Genomic DNA, 23,717 nt, shown 5'->3' with positions numbered 1-23,717 from the left:
GCTCAGAGCCTGCTTTGGATTCTGTGTCTCCCTCTCTCTTTGCTCTTCCCCCACTCACATCCGTCTCTCAAAAATAAACAAACATTAAAAAAAAATTTTTTTAAAGCTAACAAGAAAACTGGTAAAATTCCTTTTAATAATGCATTATATTTAAACCAATGTATCCAAAATATAATTTCAGTATGTAATTGGTAGAAAAAATGAGTTAATTTATATTCTTTTTTGAACTAAGTCTTGAATATCTGACACACACCCTTCCAGCACATCTCAATTCAGACTAACCTCGTGGGACTCGTGGCTGTCACCCTGGACAGCTCAAGTCAACACGGCCACCTTGTTTAGGGCTTTGACTGCACGAGATCTAATGAGATAAAGTCCACAGAGCTCATCGCACAGTCGGCAAACACAAGCTTTGCCCTGTGCCCCAAGCAAAGGAATAACATGACACACTCCTGTGGCCTCCCTGGAAGAGTGGCCATAAATTCCCCATAAATTGTTGGCCTCTCCCTCCTACCACCCTTCCTCCCACTGACTGAACTATTTTTATTCCTGGCTAGGAATACTAGTGCAATTTGGTTTCAAATTTATACAGAGCTGAAAGCAATGCAAATAAGATCCTCCTCCTGAAATAGGCCAGTGCTCCCCGCCTCCCCCCACCCCTTTAGTGAATACCTTAAAACAAGTACCGCCAGGTAAATAAATATCTGTTGACCTGGAAAGATTTTCATATGGTATTACTGAGTAACAAAGGTTATGGAGGTGCCTGAATCATGTGATCTCGCATTTATGTACAGGAGGAGAGTAACTAAAAGAATGTCCCTGAAAATGTCCCCATGTGACCTGTACCATCTATATTGTCTATCGATACTCACAACGAGCATGTGGCATTTCACAACTGGAAAAAAGAACTAGGAAAAGTCATGAATTCTAACTATTTCCTGCTTCTCTGTAGTCATTTCCCACTACTCTGTTAAAGTGGCTAATCATAAAACATTTAGTAAGTATTCCAAAAAGGGTTCCATGATATGTAAATACAATTTTCATTAAAAAAAAATAAAATTTGGGGGCTCCTGGCTGACTTACTGGGTATAGAGCGTGCAACTCAATCTCAGGGCTGTGAGTTCAAGCCTCATGTTGGGTACGGAGTCTACTTTAAAAACAAACATTCTTTTTATTTTTTATTATTTTTTTTTTTTTTAAATTTTTTTTTTTCAAGGTTTATTTATTTTTGGGACAGAGAAAGACAGAGCATGAACGGGGGAGGGGCAGAGAGAGGGAGACACAGAATCAAAAACAGGCTCCAGGCTCTGAGCCATCAGCCCAGAGCCCGACGTGGGGCTCGAACTCACGGACCGCAAGATCGTGACCTGGCTGAAGTCGGATGCCCAACCGACTGCGCCACCCAGGCGCCCCCATTCTTTTTATTTTTTAATTAAAAAAAATTTTTCAACATTTGTTCATTTTTGAGAGATGAAGAGAGACAGAGCATGAGTGGGGGAGGGGCAAGAGAGAGGAGACGCAGAATCCAAAGCAGGCTCCAGGCTCTGTGCTGTTAGCACAGAGCCTGATGCAGGGCTTGAACCCACGGACCGCAAGATCATGACCCAAGCCAAAGTTGGGCACTTAACTGACTGAGCCACCTAGGCGCCCATATAAATATTCTTTATATAAACCTTACATATTCCTTACCAAAAAAAAAACCTTACATAAACATTATGTAAGTATCCTTAAATAGTGATGATGTTCTTCTAAAATACAATAGGCAATACAAATTCAAAACATGCTTATGTAGACTTTGGTAATGTGTCTTTTTTTTTTTTTTTTTTCAACATTTATTTTTGGGAGAGAGAGAGACAGAGCATGAATGGGGGAGGGGCAGAGAGAGAGGGAGACACAGAATCGGAAACAGGTTCCAGGCTCTGAGCCATCAGCCCAGAGCCTGACACGGGGCTCGAACTCACGGGCCGCGAGATCGTGACCTGGCTGAAGTCGGACGCTCAACCGACTGCGCCACCCAGGCGCCCCTGGTAATGTGTCTTTTAATAAATATGCCATATTTGGGGCACTGGGGTGGCTCAGTCAGTTAAGCGTCTAAATCTTGATCTCAGCTCAGGTCATGATCTCACAGTTCATGGGATAGAGCTCTGCGGCAGGGCTCTGTGCTGACAGCATGGAGTCTGCTTGGGATTCTTGGTACCCGCCCCCCCCCCCCCCCCAATTTGCACACGTGCTCTAAAAATAAACTTAAAAAAATTTGTTAAGAAAAACCAAATGTGCCATACTTGCAAATACCAGGAAGTCAAGTAAATTCTGTATGTCTAACAACCTTTCCTGACAAAGAAGATTTTTCAAATAGTACACAGAATGTGCTTCATTCAGTGATGATGAGTCAATGTTTTAGACTTCATATCCTAATAATTAAATCTAATAAACCATGTATTTGAAGTACGATTCCATGTTTATAGCACAGTAAAAACATGAAACAAATTCTTTCAATTCCTAGAATAACTGGGTTTGTGAACCAGTATCTCCCTAATCCAAGTTTCCCCCATAATTGACTAACTCATTTTCTTAAAATAATTCTTTAATTATTCTATAGTTCTATGGGCAAATAAGACTAACAACAAAGTCTGGTTTAAACATTTTCTAATACTTTGTGTGTTATACTGACTATAAAACATTTCAAAATCACCTGTAGAAGAGAGTTAGTAAATTTAATAATACTTTTGTTAACCGAACGTAAAACACATAAACCTTTGCCAACTGTATCCCTAGTTGCTCTTGTGCAGTGATGTAGCGTTTAGGCCAGTTAGGTGGGCTGATGTGGGCAGTCTACAGTGATGGCACAGGCAAAGCTTGCTGATCCCCATGGAGATCTACAGCCCGACTACTTTCTTTTTTTTTTTTCAACGTTTATTTATTTTTGGGACAGAGAGAGACAGAGCATGAACGGGGGAGGGGCAGAGAGAGAGGGAGACACAGAATCGGAAACAGGCTCCAGGCTCTGAGCCATTAGCCCAGAGCCCGACGCGGGGCTCGAACTCATGGACCGCGAGATCGTGACCTGGCTGAAGTCGGATGCTTAACCGACTGCGCCACCCAGGCGCCCCATAGCCCGACTACTTTCAATGACCGTTACAGTCAACTATTGAAATAAGCTTATTTTTTAAGAAGAAATTATTGAGAAAAGACTACAAAGATTCCTGAACTCAGAGGATCTGAATCTAGCATTACGACATTTGACCAGGTTCCAACCAATTTTTCTAATCTTACACTCAGAACAGGTATGTCATACAGCTAACAATGAAATAATTATAATTTGTTCCTTGAATGATATTTCCCTGAAATGAGACTGTTTATCAAAATGATAATCTTGAAAAAGTAAAAACCCAGAGAACTGGTAAAGTTATCAAAACTCTGTTCCTCCCCACCATGTAGTTCAACAAAATATATGTAACAGACCGTGTACCACTCTCAACCCACCTGGGGCCTCTAGAAGACCACGTGTACTGATTGGCCGGTAATTTCTCTCTTAGGGAATACTCAGCAACCATCATGTCGGGAGAAACATAAGCACCAACACCTACGGGATGAATTTCATCGTTAACAAAAGGACACAAAATTAGATCTTCATTCCAAATCCACTGTTCACTCGCTTATGTGTCACTTATGTGTTCACTCGCTTCATTCCAAATCACTGTTACTCACTTGGGTAAATCCCTTAGTCACCCTGTACCTAGTGTCTGCTCATAAATGGAAAGAAAGAAAATCTGGTAAGCAAGGAAAGTTTACTATGTACCAGATGTTAAACGAGGTGCTTTGGTTTTGACTATAAAAATATCTACCAGGGTTATTATGTGAATCAAATATAATAATGTACCTAAAACTGTGTGTATGTGTAAGATAGAAAGATAAATGTGTTATAAACTATAACTTTAGGAAAGTAAGGGAATTAGTTGGTCTTCATTTTTAAATGACCACTGCATCCAATATTCTTACCCATAAAGTTCGCAGTACCCCCTCCCCCGAAACGGCTGTAAAAACAAGCAAACAGCAGAAACATTAACATGCTTCGGTGTTTCAGATAAATGTGTAAAGGCAGACTAGTCACAAAGACTCTAAATTCATAGACCTATAGGGATCAAACTCAGTTTCCTCATTCTAGAAATCTGGAAACAGGTTTCCAGAGGGCTGAAAAAATTTTACTAAGCTCACAGGGACTGGTGGAGAAAGACTTACAGTCCAGGTCCACCAGCTCCTAATTCTTCTTTATAGCAAACACAGACACAGAGTAGAAGATTGGATAAAATAGGTGAGTTAACAGGATTTAGGTTAACAATGCAGACACACAAAACTGTAATCACTTTGTAAAATTTAGTTTACAAATTTCTAGTGAATCTGGGGATAAGAACATGACAAAATACTGAGTATTGTGGGAGAATAGTGTATTTTGATCTGTAGGTACCTTTCAGACCTATTTGGTTCCATTTTATTTAAAATATCTCGAGAACTAAAACACAAAGGACAGATCACTGGTAGGTACTGTTGTCTCAACAAAGGATTTAACAGAATTACTGAACCAAGAAGTTTTAAATCATACAAAATAAGCTATACCTTGCTTGAGATTAAAAAAAAAAAAAATTTAAAGGACTAGTTTCTAAACTTTGATACCCAGATGTTACTATGTATCGATAACATCTACAGTAACTGTATGCCTTTAGTAACAACTATAATATGTATCTACTCAAGCAGTTATTGATGTATACACCAGAAAAATTATTTGGGACCAGTTTCTACTGTCATGCATCCAATTACAAATACTAAGAGGTATAAGCCTTATAGTGCTCTCAATGTGAAAGTAAAGAAAATAATTCCAGATATCACTTACTACCTATTTGTTCTCTCGTTTCATCCTCCTCATTCATGCCTCACATTAAAAAAAACAAAACAAAACAGGGGGAGGGTGTTATGTTCTGTGGGTGTTTTCACACAGGTTGGCAGCTACAGCTAATTTTACACTTTAATATTATGAGCACAACTCATTTTGATTTCCCTTAATTCTTCTTGTTGACAGGCATTTTTTCCCCTCCAAGGACAGCAAAACAAACAACTGAGTGCATCACATCCGACAGACCAAGTAGCGGGAAGGAAGTCACATTCATGGAATAAATGTGTTTCAACTGCTCTTATTAATAAAGCTCCCTTTCTCAACATCTGACTATTCCTGTATGTCCCACAAGAAATGAAAAGGAGGAAACTACACTAAAATTAGCCGTCATACACCGTAAATAAAAAGTGAAGCACGCATCTGTGTTTACGTTGTTCACTCAGTCTGGAAAACCCTTCCCTCGCTCATTTCTGCTCACTGGAATCCTCGCTGCCACACTTCAGAAAGCCTCACCTAAATTCTCAAATCAGAAGCAACTGCACTTCTGTGAGCCCCAGCTGTGCCTGTACTTTCCGTAAGCCACTCACTGCAGTTGCCTTTGAACCAGCGGGTCTGGCTACACCTGCGCTTCCTGAGGGCACACGAGGGAGGTTCCCGGTGTCTTGCATGCAGCAGAGATGCGATTAACATCACATTCACTGAGGGGTTTGCTGGCTTGTTCTTAAGCCCGGCTCTGAAACGGGAAACTAACCTATTACACTCGATGTAGTTCCACCGGGACAACCAACGGTAGAAAGGCACGGACCGTTATTTCCAGCACTGGAAACGTAAATTATGTTATGCTTCCACACTGCTTCACTGATGACTTCACAAATTCTCCTGAGAGAGAGAGAGAGAGAGAGAGAGAGAGAGAGAATTCCTTTGGACATAGAAAACTGTCCCACTTTTCAAAAAAATGTCTTAGTATACTGTGAAGATGTTTTCAAATATGGCGTACATAGAAACCAAACTAGAATATGGGTTCCAAGTAGTAGAACTCAAACAGTGGCTACAAGAAGGCGTGCATGAAAATCACTCGGGGGATGTTCTCAAACTATACGTGCTTAGCCTTATTCCCACTGTTTATAACACCCCACGCTGTTCGAATGCAGGGCAAGTAACCCGTGGCACACCCAGCCCCAGAACGCCAGAACATGACATGGCCAGTCCAAGCGGCACACCCCAGCTGGATCTCAGCGTAAGGAAAGAGTCGTGAGACCGCGGTAAACGGGGAAGAGTGCTAGACACGGAGAATAGATGAATAATGAATAGATGGAGGGACAATAAACCCAAAGGACCAAAAGCAAACACTGAAATACAGGCAGGGATTGGATCAGACGGTGGGGCAACAGGCAGCTGGACTCCCACCTCCCCTTAAAATGATCTGGTCAGAAGTGACTCCTCAGGGGATTCCTATGCAGATCTATGAGCAGTGGCAAAGATGAAAGGGAACTGGGCAAGAGGAAGAACTTAAGAGTAAGATTTAAAATAAAGAATCTGGTGAGAACTTGACAGCAAACAAGAAGCAAACTGGTATTAAATAAAAGAAACGAAGTTAGACAGTTGGGGAAATGCAGGAAATGGAAAAAAGGCGTAGGGCCAAGACGCAACAATCACGGGGTACGAGGGGAAGAGTATCAGGGAAAGGTGGCTTTAATAGGATGAAGGTCAAACAAAGGAAGAGAGAAAGAAATACACTTAGGTGAAAGCGGTACTGAAGCAAGAGAAGAAGGCAAGATAACATTCAGGAAAGAAATGAGCACGACAGGGTGACTGTTACGGCGGTGGGGCGGGGAGGGACGTGTCGCAAGAAATCTAATACTGGTTATCTGAGAAAATTACGTTGCTTGAGGACAGCAAACCAGGATCGGTAAAATTTTCCTTTTGGTAGGGCTTTATGAAAGAGCTTCAGACACTGGGTGACACGCAGATATGGATGGGCTGGTGATGGAATGGGGGAGAGGTGATGACTAGGTAAGTAAACACTTTAAATAATTTCAAAGTTATTACCCTGGGGGGGAAAAAAGGTGAGGTAACAGACCAAGGCTGAGCCACTGGATTTGGCAGCAGGAAGACACCAATGCACAGAAAGGCAGGAAGACCCGGGACACGTGTCAAAATGTGCTGAGGAGCCTCAGAAGTGGTGAATACACACCATTAACCAAGTTTTGCTGGAGGAGTGAGGGAAAGCAGTGTGAAATGAAGAGATCCATCTGTTTCAAAGGCAGCAGATTCTAGAGCGTGCCTGTGGAGTGGTATTAATCCAGGAAAGGAGAGGGATGTTACGGGAGTTTTTAAGGAGAGGGGAAATGGGAACCACACAGCAAGTGCTTGAGGGACTTCTGACCCCGGGCACTTCATTTACTACAAGAAGGGAAGGCAGAGGGGCTGGGGTCAGGGTAGGCTGCAGGAAGGACAGGAGTCCCCTCTCAAGGCTTTTATCGTCTCTGGGAAAGGAAGAGGTGAGAACATCAGCCGAGGGAAGAAAGGAAGGGTCGCTGAAGGTCTCTGAAGAGAATAGACGGTGTCAACGGCCATGCAGGCCATGTAAGAGTACATGCAGATGATCAAAGGTGATGCTGAGCGACTGAGATGCACGGTCTACGTGCCGTCAGGTAAGCACACTGGGAATGCGGAAGTGCAGCAGTGGACGGGTGGGCCGGCGGGTCTCGGCGGCTGGGAGGGAATGACCACATCACACACAGGACCACGGGAACGGGGGCCGGGAGCCCACGAGACCCGCCCTTATTACCGAGCCAGGGGACTGCCCGGTTTCATCTGTGGCGTGCCACCCAGGCACAGAAACATCTAATGCTCTTTGTCGGCTCGAGCCTGTGGCTCATGAGCGCCTGAGAACACTCACCCAGAATTTGGCCAGTGAGTAGCTTCTCCATAGCTGTAGTTGACAAGATCACACTTATGATTGATGACTTCTATCATCTATTAAAAAGATGAAGAGTCTAGTTGAGGCAGCAATTTACAGAAAGACTGACCAGTAAAATAAAGGCATGGACTCCCAGTTTCTTAACCAATCATATTCTACTTCCACTTCCGTTCTACTTTGAAGCTGAAAAACTTAAAGGGTAGGTGGAGACACAGTATAGTAAGTAGTCAATAAAAACACAACTAGCAGGTGCAGAATGGAATGGTTCTGACTGAATTCTAAAATCACTTAAGTTCAAGTAAAATCTAATCCATACGTTAAAATGAAACGCAGACTATGAGTTCAATTCTTCCTAGACCAATGGAGCAAGCTGGTGAAAAGGTCTGTTTGGGGTTTTTAAAGTATCTCAAAACAGTGTGTCAGGGGGCTTAATGGAAATGAAAAGTAAAACATAAATAATATTTTCATATTTTCCAAAAAATTTTATCGAGTAATTTTTAATAAAAATAATTTAAAACTGAAATAAGCACTTTTGCTTCTTAAAACCAAGTCCTATGTACCAAATACAGTCTAATGTATTCCTAGTGAATTGAAGAACACTTTATAAGACTAAAAATATCCAAGCCTATCCATCGTTAATCTTCTAAATCAACACCTCGCAAACACTCACAGCTCTTATGAGGCCCGTGCCTGTTTCCATTGTGCTTAGTCTTGTATCGCCAATCTTGATTGAAAGAATTTGAGCACCGGGAGCTACACCACTCCGTTCCGGTTCTTCAGGAAAATGCCCAGCAGCTATACTAGCTACGTGTGTCCCATGAGCTCCTACAGGCAGCAAGAGGGGAAGATGACAAAATATTTTCATGGGTTCCAAGTTTTAAGCATTCAATTTATGTATTAAGCATAAAATAAAATAATCTAATAAAAATACTCTCATTTTAACATCTAATTGTATACTATCATCTTAAGTCTCTTCTCAATAATTTATAAAAAAGTGAAACCTTGAATTACTCTGCTACCCTGGCTCCTACCCTGTCCATTGAGAACAAGATCCAAGTCTCAAAGGTGAGAAAGTATCTGCAATACATACAGCTGACAAAGAGCTTAAATCCATATTATCTTTCAGATCCGAGAGAAAAATGGGTAAAACACTTGAAAAGCATTTCACAAAAGATGATAACCAAATGTCAAATAAATATACGAAAAGATGTTCAACTTCATGAGTCATCTGGAAAGTGCAGTTCAAAGCCACAATGAGAGGGCACGTGGGTGGCTCAGTCAGTTGAGGGTCCAACTTCGGCTCAGGTCATGATCTCGTGGTTCGTGAGGTAGAGCCCCACATCAGGCTTGCTGCTGTTAGCAAAGAGCCCACTTTGGATCCTCTGCTCCTCTCCCTTCTCTTTCAACTCTTCCCCCACTCACACCCTTTGTCTCAAAAATTAAAGTAAATAAATAAACCTTAAAAAAAAAAAAAGCCACAATGAGATGTACCTCGGCATACCTTTCAGAATGGCTAAAACTTTATGGCTGACAACAGCCACACACTACTGGCAGGATATAGACCAGCATTACAGAAAGCTGAACGCAGGAATACCCTACAATTCAGGAATTCTACTTCCAGCTATACACCCAACACAAATGCGTGCACATGTACACTAAAAGATACGTGCAAAAACATTCATGGTGGCATTGCTTGCAAAATTCAAAACCTAAAATAACCCCAAGATCCATCAATGGTAAATGGATACATAGTATATTAATGAATTGAATATCACACAGCAATAAATATTAAACTACTTTTTTTAAAGTTTATTTATTAATTTTGAGAGAGACAGTGCAAGCAGGGGGGTGGGGAAGAGAAAGGGGGACAATCTCAAGCAGTTCTGCACTGCCAGTGCAGAGTTCGACGTGGCTCGAACCCATGGAACTGTCAGATCATGACCTGACCCAAAATCAAGAGTCAGATGCTCAACCGACTGAGCTACCAGGTGCCCCATTATCAACTACTTCTAAACACTATGAGATGAAGCACACAAAAATGAGGTTGCTCTAAAGAAACCACATACGAAAGGATATATACTGAATAATCTCATTTATATAAATAGAAACACATTATGTTAGACTGAACTACGTGAAAGTGCCACTATTTAATCATTTCTGACCTATAAAAACAGCAATAATGGATGGTTCAATCTAATGCGGTGATAAAAAAAAAAAAAATCAGGACCATGGTTAACTCTAAGAGGATGCGTGTTTAGGAACAGACATGATGGGCTTCGACAATGTTTTATTTCTTGATGTGTTTATGCAGAAGTGTCCCCTTTGTGGACCCAATATTACCCATTCTTCCTTTTTCATTTTTCCCAATTAAAAATAGGGAAGCTTGGGGCATCTGGGTGGCTCAGTCGGTTAAGCATCCTACATTTGATTTTGGCTCATGATCTCACAGTTGTGAGACTCAGTCCTGCGTTGGGCTCTGTGCTGGGATGGAGCCTGCTTGAGATTTTCTCTCTCTCCCTCTCTCTCTCCCTCCATTCCCCTCCCCCACTCTCACATGCACTCTCTCAAAAAAAAAAAAAAAGGGGAAGCTAGATTTTAATGTAATCCCCCCCGCCTGTGCTCCCCCCAAAAACACCTGACATCACCACTTACAAGTCAGAGCATCTAAATGTCACAGGAGGCTGACTACACCACATGTGCACAAGAATGTGGAGCTGTTGAGCCCTCGCACCCCGCTGGTGGAGTATAAAAGGGCACAGCTACTGTTTCTTAAAAGGTTAAACATATTTACCATACCCAACTAGTTTGTCTAGATACCAGTCCAAATTAAACAAAAACATATTTGCACAGAGACCTACACACCAGTGTTGGAAAAATCTGAGTGTCCACCAGCAGGTAAGTGGGTAAGTCCTGGTGTATCCACACAATGAGCCACTACTCAGTGATAAGGAATTAGCTATTTATAACCATAATATGGGTAGATTTCATACCGGAACTATTCTACTTCTATAAAATTCCAGAAAACACAAAGTATCTGCACTGACAGAAAGCAGTTCAGTGGCTATATGGGGCGGGTGCATCAGGGTGGATTACGAAGGAAGACAAGTAGACTGGGAGGGGTGATAGATATGTCCATTACCTTGACAGTGGTGATGGCTTCCTAGGTGTACATGTCTATCAAAACTTATCAAATTGTGTATGTATGTGCAGTTTATTGTACTTCAACTATAATTCAATAATACTGTGAGAGGGGGGTAAGAAAGGGTTAAAGCTATCCTGGCTCCCTTCCTAGAAGTAACCACTATGTAGAAGCTGGTGTAGATTCTTCCCATCTGTATTTTTATCATACAAACACATACACCCACGAACACTGTGTGGTATTATTTGGCATGTTTTACAATTTCACACAAATGTTTTATCAATATATTTTTATTTAAAATTTATGTATGTGAGATTTGTGAATACTGGTATATGTAGATTTATTCATTTTGCTATATAATAGTCCCCAACAATACACAGTTTTAAACAAACTTTTTTGTCCATGGGTATATGGATAGTTTCCCACTTCTTTGAAATTACACAGAGTGCCACATGAGGATCTTTTTACCCGACTCTGTACTTGGTAAACTGCTCAAGAGTCAGCAACGCAGAAGTAAAATTCCTTCCAAAAGAATTTTCATAAGATGAATTATGTTGGGTGTTTTTTTTGTGGCTGGACTACACCTGTATTCTTGGAATAGATCCTACATGGTTACAACTTTAAAGAAAACAACACCTTGCCAGAGAATCAAATCCCATTTATTATCACACACCTAGTTCTTTAGGTGGAATCTCTAAGTTAAATTCTCTATAAGGCTTCTTCTTGGCTACAGAAATTTATCACCTTACCACGTTACAAGTTTATCTCTAGTTACCAAATCGGAAATAAAATACCTCCACTGGTCACAATGGACAGCAGGTTTCCATCGTCATATATGTTAACAGAGTAATTTAACATCTCAGCTGTGCCAAAAGAACCATATTCTTGGGCTTCTTTGTAGTTTCTCAACACGGTAGATTTACTCAAGTCCCCATCTTCATTCGAATCAATGCAGGCTCTGTAAATTGAGAATAGTGAAACTCATCTATTTTCTCAGCTTTCCAAAAATAATGTGATATGGTCTATTAGGTACCTTCTTACTGCCCTGTTTTATGACAACAAACACAGTAACTGCCAGGTTTAGAGTCCTCTGTCTCAGAGTCATCAGTAACGATTAAGTAAGACGCTTAAAGGAACCAGCCCTTAAATGAAGCCATGGATAAAAGGCTTTAGGAACACTGTCCATCACAAAAGTCCAGGGAGAAAACCATTTAACTACTTAAGAAACTTCACCAAAGCTTGGCCTAGAGTTTCAGACTAATTCAGGATGATCACGACTTACAGCCTAGGCCTTACTCCCTTCTTTTAGAATTGGCTTAATGCATCCAATGGCGTATGCAGGTTTCTTGACACTAGATGAACGACAAACTGCCTCATCCCCTCCCCACAGTTGTAACAGCCTCAGGCAAACATTTACTTTTTACAAACAGTATTTTCTACATAGTTTTATGGTTGTCCTGTCTGCTCTTTCCCCATTTTATTACCTCTGTAGTTTTTACAATATGTATTCCAAATACTACAAAATAGTCTGATTAAAACTAAATAAATCTAAAATAAAAGTCGTAAGTGGAATGCACATCATTTAAGGTCAATATTATGTTTTTAGCTGCTAGGCCTTTGTGTGCATTTTCTAGATAAGAAGAATTGTGTTTTAACAAGCTAGAGTCAATCACAATTGCTACAATGAATTAATGGAAGCCCACTAGTACAGACAGGACATTTATTATAAATATTAAGGCATATATTTCATTAATAAACTTTGACAATTTAGACAGGAGGATCTCTGAAACTGTTTTTATGTATACTCAATCAGTGTGTGGCTAAAATGATTTATGGCATTTCAAAAAAAGACATACAGTAGAGCAAGACAGAGGAGACTGAACACTAATGGAAATGAGCAAGCAGGAAACAAGTAGCATGTCAAATGGAATCTGGACTGAAGTCAACAGGTAAAACGTATGCCACCAAATCCTATTTGCCAAAACAGTAACACCTGGGGTTCTTAAAAGTTACAGATGTAACCGGCCAGTTCTCCATCCCGGCAATCATCTCGGAAGTCCTGCCCCATTTTCATCCGGCCCATGAAACATTCTACATCCCTGGAAGTCTCTCCATCTCCTCTGGATCTTTTCCTGGACCTTTAACCCCTGCCCCTTCCCTGTCTGCTAACTTGAGCTGATCCTTCAATAAAATCTTTCTTGATGCTTCCTGGACGGGCTCAGATGTTCTCACACTGGCTTTCACAGAGTCTAGAGTCCACGGGATAGCTTCTTTAGAGTCTACCTGGCACGAAGAAAAGTACTCAAATATTTGCCCAATGATGAAAGAATGAATGAATCAACATCTTTGACAACATTCTCATAGCAAATACAGTGACACATTCCAAAAATCAGTTTCTTGTAACCACCGTCAACATGCAGTGACTCAACACTTCAAGCACCATATCAAAATATCAACATAAAACTGAGTGACTCCCCTAAGTAATTCCACAGAGGCCAAGTATGCATATTGGTGCAGGGTATAACTTTCTGAAGGTGGTTGGCTCAGTTCAAGGAACAGGTGTTAGCATACCAGAAAGGGAACATGGAGATGAGGTTCACGGATAGGATTAGAGTACTTGTGGAAGGTGGGGGGCAGGAAAGGGGGCATGGGTTATAAATTCCTGGACATTTTTAATACATTTCTTCATCCTATCCTCTATGAAAAAAGTCCACAGCTTTCATCCAACTCAAAGGAAACCTGAGAAAACAAGGTCAAAAACCACTGAAAAGAAACCAACTAACAGTTCCTTCCTTCAAGTAATCTTCTGTAAACAGTTTTCTCAACAGAGAGTGACTGAGTTTGACCCTGTACATCCTGACGAATACTTAAGAGTATGGTTCTATTGGGTTCCCTGCTAAGGGTAGTGATATGGGTTCAACAGTGGAAGCGTGGCAGGAGGAGGGCAGATTTGACAGTCTGTAGAAACAAAAACCAAGGCACTTAAGGTCACTTTACCTCCCCTCAGAAGTGGCCAGCATTTTTGAAATGACAGTGCCAAGATTCGCCTTAGGTAATTTGGGGTCTCTAAGATTCTCCTCAAAAAATTCTGTGTCTAACCCTGAGATGGGGCAGGGAATCGAAGCCCTACACGGTATACAGTACGATGCAATCAGAAAAATTATTTCCAGTAGCACCTGAAACCACAATTCTGCTGCATTTTTCATTAATTATAACATTTTCTAAAGTGTTACTCCAGTGACTTCAGATTTTATTTCCTCTAAGTTTCATTTCCAATGCAAAAATTCTAAAAGCTGTCTTAGAATAATGTCAACAAACCGTTGCATGGATCCCTTCCTTTGTCAACTGCCTTAAGGACCTTGGAAACATATTTTCCTCAGGACAAAGTTGGCAGTGTTTTCAGTACATGCAGAAACATTGGAACTGAACCACCTATTGTCCCACTACCCCATCCCTGCTAATATTAGAATATTTCCTTAAGTCCCTGTCCAATATTTCCCACATACGCTCAGTTCTGTATCTAGTATTCTCTTGCAGTTACTTTCCGAACTGCCTAGCTCTGGTCAGGAACATTTCTATGTCTACCAATGATTAACCTGCTATTATCTGGTTAAGTTACTGTCTGGTTAATGAAACAAGCTTCTTTAAAACACGCAAGGGACAGGTTTAGCACCTAAAACACCAAGAAGTTCAAAGAGCTTATCCAAAACTACCCGAAAGCCAATTCGGCTCTCCAACAGTTTTGCTTAGGGATATTAATGTCATTTAAACCAATTCTCTGGATGGTTCTGAGAATTTAATGTTCTTCAGAGTAGATAAAAACAGCTTTAAGTGAAGATCTATATAATACATGACGTTTACCTCCAGGCTTCACCATCATGCCACACCAAGCAGTCATACACAGGGCCAGGATCACTATATTTTTTCTCAAAAGAATTTAGCAATTCCACTTGACTTTGAAGTTCCTCCTTGATTAGTTTATTTGCCTAATCAATAAGAACATATATTAATATTAGTACATTTTGTGCTCTTGAAACACACAACATATTAACATGTAACCAAAGACACTGTGTGACCAACAGGAAAGCCATTTTATTCTGGAAAAATGTAAGAAATTTTTTTTATATCTATGCAACTTGTAGTTCAATTTAATGATGCAGATATTAATTACTATACTGAATATTTTAAAAATAATACTTCTTTTAGTCAATCTCTCATTTATTTATTCCATCCGCTTTGGGAAAGACACAGTGTTCCATGTTGATGGTATCATTTGACCAAGACTTATGTTAGTCACGTATCTATAATCTGCACAACTAATTTCCAAAATTAACTCTAAAATTGCTATAAAATAGGTTATCTATTGACCTTTAGATTTTTTTTTAATCAGGATTGTTTCCATTGAAATCTGTTTAAGAATGCAAATAAATAAGAGAAACCACAAATTACCTTCTGTCTTTTAGAACATGCTAAACACATACTATGTTCCTGACCTTGTATAGATAAGCTATTTAACCATTCTGATCCATCACCATGAGAACTGTTACACGCCAACTATTTTTGTTTAAACTACGTACTACATTAGACTGCTCTACATTCACCTGAACAGTCCTACTGAATTAAAATGTAATTTCCATATGTTCCAAAAATCTGGTTACGCTTCATTTTTAGTTATTCAATATATTGAATAACATTTACTCCTCCTTAAAGGAAAAAAAACAATTATACAGACATTGTTGGTAAACAAAATCAAATGGATAATTAAATCTAGATCCCTCCTTTTATAAAGTTGACTTGATATGCGTACTGCCTGAAGTACAACACTTAATGTGACTAGTAAGAGGCTGAAGGACAAACAGTGACCTAACAGAAAATAATGCAGCTAAAGAGGGTGAATTACCCAATTAAAGGGGATGCTGTACACAGATTAAGTAAATAAAAGTTAAATGTGTACGTAGATCTATTGAGGCCAGTAGTCCTCGCCCCTAACTGCACATTAATTAAAGCTCCAGGGAGCTTTAAAAAATGCCAGCCTTCCTCCAAGGCTTTGATTTAATTCCTCTCTAGGGCACAAAGCTCTTCATGTGATTCTAATCTGCAGCCAGGGCTGACAACCACCAATACCATTCCACTTTTGATTAAGAAAAGGTACATGTATGCATTAAAAGAAAGATTCAGAAGGATAAACATCAGGTTGTTGGTACCATCCCTGGGGAGTGGCACTTTGGAAGCTCTTGCTTGTTACTTTACACACCCGTGTTATCCAAAAGTTTCTGCAACTAGCACGCATTGTTTTCCTTATAAACCAAGACATTATCTTCATTTTATTAACTGATTAAAAGAAATGTAACAGCTATTTAACGATGTGAAATAATGGGAGCTCTCATATCCTTCTTGCGGGAATATGAACTGGAACTACCCCTTTACGACCCACCAAAGACATGCATGCAGCTACTACCCCTCTATGACCCACCAAAGACATGCATGCGAGAATGTTCAAAACAGCATCTTCCACAAGAGCCAAGAACTGAAAACAAAGTATTGATCTGCAGAATGCACGCATGAATTGTGGTGCATCCATCATAAGCAAGAGAAGTGAACAAACTCCTTCCACACTCACACATGGATGAATGTCGCAAACATAACACTGACTGAAAGTAGTGACGTGTAAAAGGACACACTGTATGATTCCATTCTGCAAATTTAAAACAGGCAATGGTGGCTGCTTTTGGAGGAGGAAGGGAGCAATGATTAGGAAGAGGTATGGAAGGGAGTGTTCACTTTGTGGTAATTCATGAGAAGTTGTGAAAAATAAATGTGTAAATTGATTTCAGAATAAAAGAAAAATTACTAAAATTAAACAATTTAAAACTTGTGGAAAAAAGTCTGCCGATTCTCTGAGAACTGAAATATGGTTCTGTGGTAACGTGTAAATAAAAGCCACTGGCACCAACTTGAGAAGGGCAATTGTTGGCAACATCAAATTCTTCTTGTTTTCTACAGGCTTCTGCAAGGGCCACCCTGTGAACAGGATCCCAGATTTTTTCCTTCCGTTCTTTCTGCAAGACAGAAAAGTTACCTTACAACAAGGTTGACAAATATCCAGGCAAACCTAGCCAGTCATTTATATATGGACCTAATTGTTATCAGTTGTGATGGTACATAATTTTCACACACAGGCTAAAAAAATCATTTAGCATCAAGTTGATAAAGCAATGGGTCAATTACTAAAACTATTCACTACACGTGGGTTTTAAGAGAACACATCTACCACGGCACAACCAAATGTATTTTGATAACATCGTATGTCCCAATTTCAGCCCATCCAAGGATTAATAACAGCATGTCAGGTTAAAAAAAAAAAAAAAAAAAAAAAAAACTGAATTCCCAGGCATTTACAATAAAAGCAAATACTACACGCTGGCCCTTAGGGAACTGAGGACTGCTTTAAGCCGTGCAGGCGGAGCACAAGAGTAAGACTGGCCGCAAGAGGGACATGCAGGCTTCCTAGACTTCCTCCCTTCCTGGCTTGTTTTTTTCCTGTCTTGGATTTGACAGGGTTCTTTGTTACTGAAATTGGTCTCACCTTCATCTCTGCTGTCTTTAACCCATAGTGCCACCCAGTGGAGGTCTGCTAGTTAAAAAAAAAAAATCCTTTCCAGTAAAACAATCAACTCCACTGAGCTAAGGAGGGGGTTGATATTAACTTACTCTATATTTGCATGTTAATTTGCATCTTATTGATACAACTGATTAAATTTAAGATAGTGCATAATACTGTTATGTGTATTTCAGCCTGAAATTTTAGAATAAGTTAGTATCCAGTAAGTTATATGCATTTTTTGTAACTTTATTTTTTGCAGAACGATGAGAATCAAATAAGTAAAGGTTATATATGCAACATGCTGAGTAGTTCTTATGGTTCACAGACCCCCTGGAGAAGCAAATAACAATGCTATGATGAGATGAAACGTTCCATAAGTCTTACCCATCAGGCTCATTTTCAAGGATCACATCTTCTTTTGCAGTTGCAACTCTGAACCTGTATCAGCTACCAGTATTATAGCAATCTACTAAAGTGGTACTGGCAAATATGGGAGCCATGTGTTGCTACTTAGATTTAAATTTTAAAATATTACATAAAATTAAATTTTCCTACTAGTCACATTTCAAGTTCTCAACAGCTACTTGTGGCCAGTGGCTGCCATGATGGACAGATACTGAACACTTCCATCATCACAGAAAGATTTACTCAGTAGCTCCGTTTTAAAGCAGACTCCTCCTTCTTCAATTTGCAATTCTTATTTCTCTAATGACAGACTTGTGTTTTCCACGCTTTAGCTGCTTTGGTCTGAGCAACCCTTTTCTTAGTACTGAATGATGACTAACTGGGATCAAGAAGCCTAGTTAAACCGTTAAGAAAAATGGGACAAATTATCATAGAAGCTACAGGACCAGGAATAAATAAGTTGGCCAGGGCTTTAAATCAACTTTAAACAGTCTTTAGCCTTTTGGAGATTAAAAAAAAAAAAAAAAAAAAAAAAAAAAAAGTCCTTCAAAACTCCAATGAAAGCTATATTCAAACTCCCAGAAAAACACAAATATACAAAAACTTGAATTTCAATGTATTCACAACATTCTCTAAACTTAGCCATGTATCCAAGATTAAGAATGGTGACTTTAAATGGGTAACATTCCACTGACCAGAACCTTTAAGCAGTCATTGTCTGAAAGGCTCCCGGTCTCCACAATAATTAAGAGTTAACAGGATCTTATGAAAAATTTTTTTCTTCAGTAGGAAAAAAATTTGAGGAAGAAGTCATTGACTCTAGACTGGACATTACCTGTATCCTTTCCTTGAGCGCCTTTGGATAGAAGTCATAGCCATTTTTAATGCCAATATGATATTTGCCTGAGGGATTTATCCAGCTCACAGGAATCTATAGAAAAAGAGCAAATTGTTGACTCACTAAATGCTTCCCAATTCCAATGATTTACTACTGGAGAGAAAGGTTATTTCACTTCTATCCTAATGGCTCAACTTGGATAAGCAAGGTTGTGTATTAGAGCAATATTTCTCATATTCTAAGATGCCACTTAATATCTCTCTGGAGTTTTTCTCATTCATAAGTAATATGTTTCACTCAGGATATCTTTCTTTTTCTTTCTAGAGAGAAAGCAGGGGCAAGGAAGAGGGGCAGAGGAAGAGAGAGAGAGAATCCTAAGCAGACTCCATGCTCAGCCCAGAGCTCCACACAGGGCTCAATCCCACCACTGTGAGATCATGACCTGACCTGAAATCAGGAGTTGGGCACCTAACCCACTGAGCCACCCAGGCGCCCCAAGATACCTTTGAATTACAATGTTTCATGGTCTATAAAGTGCTTTCAACATAAGCTACCTCATTAAACTGCTACAATCTTTAGTTCTCAAGCATCAAGGAAACCTCACCTCTCCCTCCCTTCTCAGACCTACTTACTGCCCAACTAGGGGCAAAGAGAAGCAGTTAACAGACCCTCTCCATGCTTAGATTTCCTGTTAAGAACTGCATTCTCTACACTCAACAGGGATAATGCCTAGATACTTAAAACGAGCTCTTTAAGAAAAAAGTTATATAAGATTACATTAATTATATATAACATCTTATAATAGTCTTTCTAAATATCTCAAAGTATTTAAAAATAACACTTAAAGCCTCTAATTAACAGAATGATGTAAACAGCATGCCCAGTGTACAAATGGAAAAAGCAAAGAAACAAAAAGAAATCACACTGCTTGCCCAAACCACAGGAAGGCTGAAAAGAAAGCTAGAATCTAGCTCTATCATGGAGACCAAAACATCCAGTGTAAAGATAAACCTGGCTGTGAATCCAAACTCTACCACTAACCAGAGTGGACCCACAGGTTCCTACTTCCTGGTGTGTAAAAGGAAAAAAATAAATAATCTCCACCTTATGATTTGCACAAATACACTGAACATCAACCAACTTCAAATGTCAATCAAGAAAATGTGGAATGTTCACTCTCTTTGTAATCACAGGACCCCCGGTCATCAAAAACAGCTTTCAAATGTGTATAAAACATGAGGTTGAACTATCAACCACCCAGAGTTGGCTGACTGATGAGTTCTCACTCAGGTAGTTATCTGTAACTGGCTCACCCCTGGTCCCTCATCAAGTTAGTCCCCAGGAAAGAAACTTTTGGATGAAATTTTCTCACGACTGAATAGAGGAAAAAACCCACCATTCACAGCACTTCAAAGATCGACTTTTTAAAAGCCCGCATATGTCAGTAAACATTTCTGAATCGAATGGATGTCTGCAGTATATGATGGCATATAAACTGGTGCTTTTCATTCACAATTTACCAATCTCTTTTAGAGAACAGGAATTCTTAACTCTTAATGTTCCTGCAGCAGCCCTTGACATCACAACGATACAGTATTGCAACAACAAAAAAGTAATCCCTGGCTGGCAAATTCAAACACTATTTCATCACAGGTGTCCCACTACACAGGTCTTGTAATCCTAGGCTAGTGGCAACTTCTCGTACAAGGAGATTATAAAAGGCCGTGAAATGCCGAAGGATTAAACGGAGTGACTGACTGAAATAACAGCAAGATCAACAGGTGCGAACACGTATTTAACCACAATTACTTACAATATATGTAACGCAATAAAAATAATAGACATAATTTATATTTAATCGTAAATGAGGCCAAAATCTGCAGTGTCCACACAACCAGATACTTTTCAAATCACTACTATGTATTTTCCTCACAGTAAAGGCAGACTGGTTATTTATTAAAAATTCAACTACAAAAATCATAAATGTTATAATCACAGTTCTGCTATCTAGAGTTAACCAAATTTGAGTAAAGCTAACTTTATCCTATGAAGCAATTATGGAGTATGTCATTTTGCCTATTTGAGTATTTTATACACATGAACTTATTTTTGGTCTCTTTTAAGAATCCAAGCTTTATATTTTGACCACTTAAGTGGTTTCTTTAAAATGGTTTTATTACATGGTAACTACTGTAGAACTAGATACCTGCTCGCATGGAGTCAGGCGGCCAGCAGGGGGTGCTCTCATGCACTACCACTCATGGAGGGGGACCTTGCAGGTGCACAGACTTTCCCATCCAGGCAGGAGGCAGTTTACTGCAAGGGGCGCTTCGTGTCCACCAGGCCTCCTGCCTTCGCCTCTTTCCTCTATATGAAATAGCAGTCCTCTCCTTTGTTCTGGGGACTTGTCTACGATTTTGCCAAAGGCTGCTCATTCCGGACTGCAGTTCTCTGCTATTCTGGAATAAACCCACTTTTGCTGGTAAATAACTGGCAGTTTTATTTTTAAGGTTAACACTGCAATGGAATAAGATCATTTTCATAAGAGAAACAGAATTTCTTTGATTACTAATTACACCTCTTTTCCCTGACTCTTTTAAGGGGATGCCTAATGAATTGAACATTTCCTTAACAAGCCAAATGTCATCATAAGTGTTAATGTCCCATTTTTTTTTTTTTTTTTTAACTTCAAACTCTATGTCAGCCTTGTCAGCCTCATGGTCCTGCCAGCTATCACTGCATCTAAATATGGTGCCACATTTGGCCAAGTGATTCACTAGGCCTGGACTTTTTAACATACATATATATATATATATATATATATATATATATATATATATAAAAGAATAAATATTGATGATTTAAAGACTGACTTCAAGTTAAATGTGGTAAATTTTAAAAAGCACTGTGCTCCCTTCCAAATGGCTACTAAAGTTAGAATAAGGAAAATGAGGAAAAAAACATCCAAAGGACACAGAGAATTGGAAATGAGACTTTGAAGCTATATCACCCCACTGTGAAGGTTGCAAAGTAAAAGGCAACACTGAAAATTTGTGGGGAGATTATGGCAACTGGTCTTCAGATGGAAAAACAGATACAGCCTAAAATCAATACCAGCTGAATTCTAGAATAGGAAAAGAAACATGGTAAAAGTTTTTAGAAAATAATAGAGGAGAATACCTTCTTGATCTTGGGGTCAGGAAGGACATGCAAAGATCATTAAGACATGAAAAAACCCTAATCAAAAAGGCAAAGACTAATATCCAAATACATTAAATTTAACGACTTCTAGCTCTCAAAGGACACCGCCCAGAAAGTGTGAACACAGACATACAGAATGGGAGAAGACACCTGACCCACAGTCCATCACAGGACAGGTTCTCAGAATACATACGAAATTCTGCAAATTAGTAAGAAACACGACAACTCACTGGGGGAGAGAGGGCAAATGGACTCGAACACGTATTTTCCAAGAGAGGAAATCCTCATGTCTAATCAATATATAAAAAGGAGTTCAATCTTATTAGTAATTAGAGAATATGAATTAAAACCACAACATGATACACCTAGATTCCCCACATATTTGCAAAGATTTTAGCCTAAAAATACCAACTGTTACCAGTGTAGCTATCAAATTTCTTGCACACTGCTAGTAGAAATGCAGGTTAGTGCAAATACTTGGAAAATCTGTTTGACATCACCTAGTTAAGTTGTATCTCTAAGACTCAGCAATTCTAGGTATGCATCCTGGAGGTTATCTACACACATGTGCAAAAGATACATACACATGAATGTTCTCTGAAGAGCTGTTAGTGACTCCCAAACTGGAAACAACAGCTCATCCTCAGTGAGTGGACAGAACTGGTACATACAAACCTCGGTATCTCGAACAGCAACAAAATTAAACAACTCGTTACTACATGCAACATCCTGGCTTGAGTGGCAAGAATCTTGCAAACAACTGATATAAGATGATACACAAATGAGGTCATTCATATAAAGTCCACAAACAGGCAAAACCAACAATATATTTCATGTATCCACACAGAGGTGGTAAAACTATAAAGCAAAGCACAGAAATGATCATCACAAAAGTCCAAGTAGGTTGTGATCTGGGAGAATGCAGGAAGCTTCTGAGGTATGGTCATATTCTTTGTCCCATCTGGGTAGCAGATAAAGTGGCATCCACTTCAGTATTCATCAAGCTGTACGTATGTGTTTTATGCACTTTCCTTTATGCCTGTGCATTTCATCATAAAAGATTTTAAGCTTCTGTCCACTTTTTTGCCTCTACTTGCTCATAGGAGTGTCACTTTCCAAAGTAACCGACCACTAGTTTCTCAAGAAGGCCTAGGAATGGCCTCCTTAGAGAAAGAGATTATTGGAATGTTCAAAGCACTTAACCAGTAGTTCATCTCAAACAGGGAAAGCAAGACATTAACTGTCAACAGTTTATGGGCGATTTCGAAGAAGCTGAAATACAGCTATTTAATTCATCTTAAGGCATGGTCAAGTCAAAGAAACCTGAACACTTCGCTATGTTGCTAAGAACTGTGTGCTAAAGAGCTCTGAGAGATCCGAGCTAGCCAGAATACCAGCGACTACTAACACTATTCTTTCTGATGCCCACTGCAAAGTATCTGAACACCTGCACTTCCTTGAAAAAAAACAAGCTGAACGTGTATGTGGGTATGTTCTGTGTTCAGATAAAGAGCTAACACCAAGAAGACTGGTGGAAAGCCTGTATGAGGAACAATCAGACACCTGATGCACATCCCATGTGCTGCCCAAACCCGACCAGCCAGTCAACTGGACGTTGAACCAGAGAGACATGGAAATGTCAGCTTTCTTGAGGGATTCACACAGCAGAGCGGAGAGGTGAGACATACTTGAGAGTCTGCAAGAGATATCTCCAGGCAC

The 23,717-nt window shown here is 39.7% G+C and overlaps 1 protein-coding gene across 9 annotated transcripts in view; it reads right to left on the bottom strand.

Annotated features, from left to right (window-relative positions):
• TPP2 (tripeptidyl peptidase 2) overlaps positions 1 to 23,717 on the bottom strand; it is a 68,410-nt gene that overhangs the window by 33,544 nt on the left and 11,149 nt on the right. For all 9 annotated transcript variants that reach the window (XM_045481518.1, XM_045481470.1, XM_045481497.1 and 6 more), the window contains exons 3-10: positions 18,795 to 18,890; positions 16,905 to 17,009; positions 14,812 to 14,936; positions 11,745 to 11,908; positions 8,482 to 8,636; positions 7,791 to 7,867; positions 5,640 to 5,767; positions 3,484 to 3,583 (exon numbers count right to left, since the gene is read on the bottom strand). In XM_045481518.1, the coding sequence (XP_045337474.1) occupies positions 3,484 to 3,583; positions 5,640 to 5,767; positions 7,791 to 7,867; positions 8,482 to 8,636; positions 11,745 to 11,908; positions 14,812 to 14,936; positions 16,905 to 17,009; positions 18,795 to 18,890 (950 nt within the window). The remainder of the gene's footprint in view (positions 1 to 3,483; positions 3,584 to 5,639; positions 5,768 to 7,790; positions 7,868 to 8,481; positions 8,637 to 11,744; positions 11,909 to 14,811; positions 14,937 to 16,904; positions 17,010 to 18,794; positions 18,891 to 23,717) is intronic.

Source organism: Leopardus geoffroyi, chromosome A1 (genome assembly GCF_018350155.1).
Source record: "Leopardus geoffroyi isolate Oge1 chromosome A1, O.geoffroyi_Oge1_pat1.0, whole genome shotgun sequence".
NCBI lineage: Eukaryota > Metazoa > Chordata > Mammalia > Carnivora > Felidae > Leopardus > Leopardus geoffroyi.
Note: the sequence above shows the minus strand (reverse complement) of the source record. Positions and strands in the feature narration are given on the sequence as shown.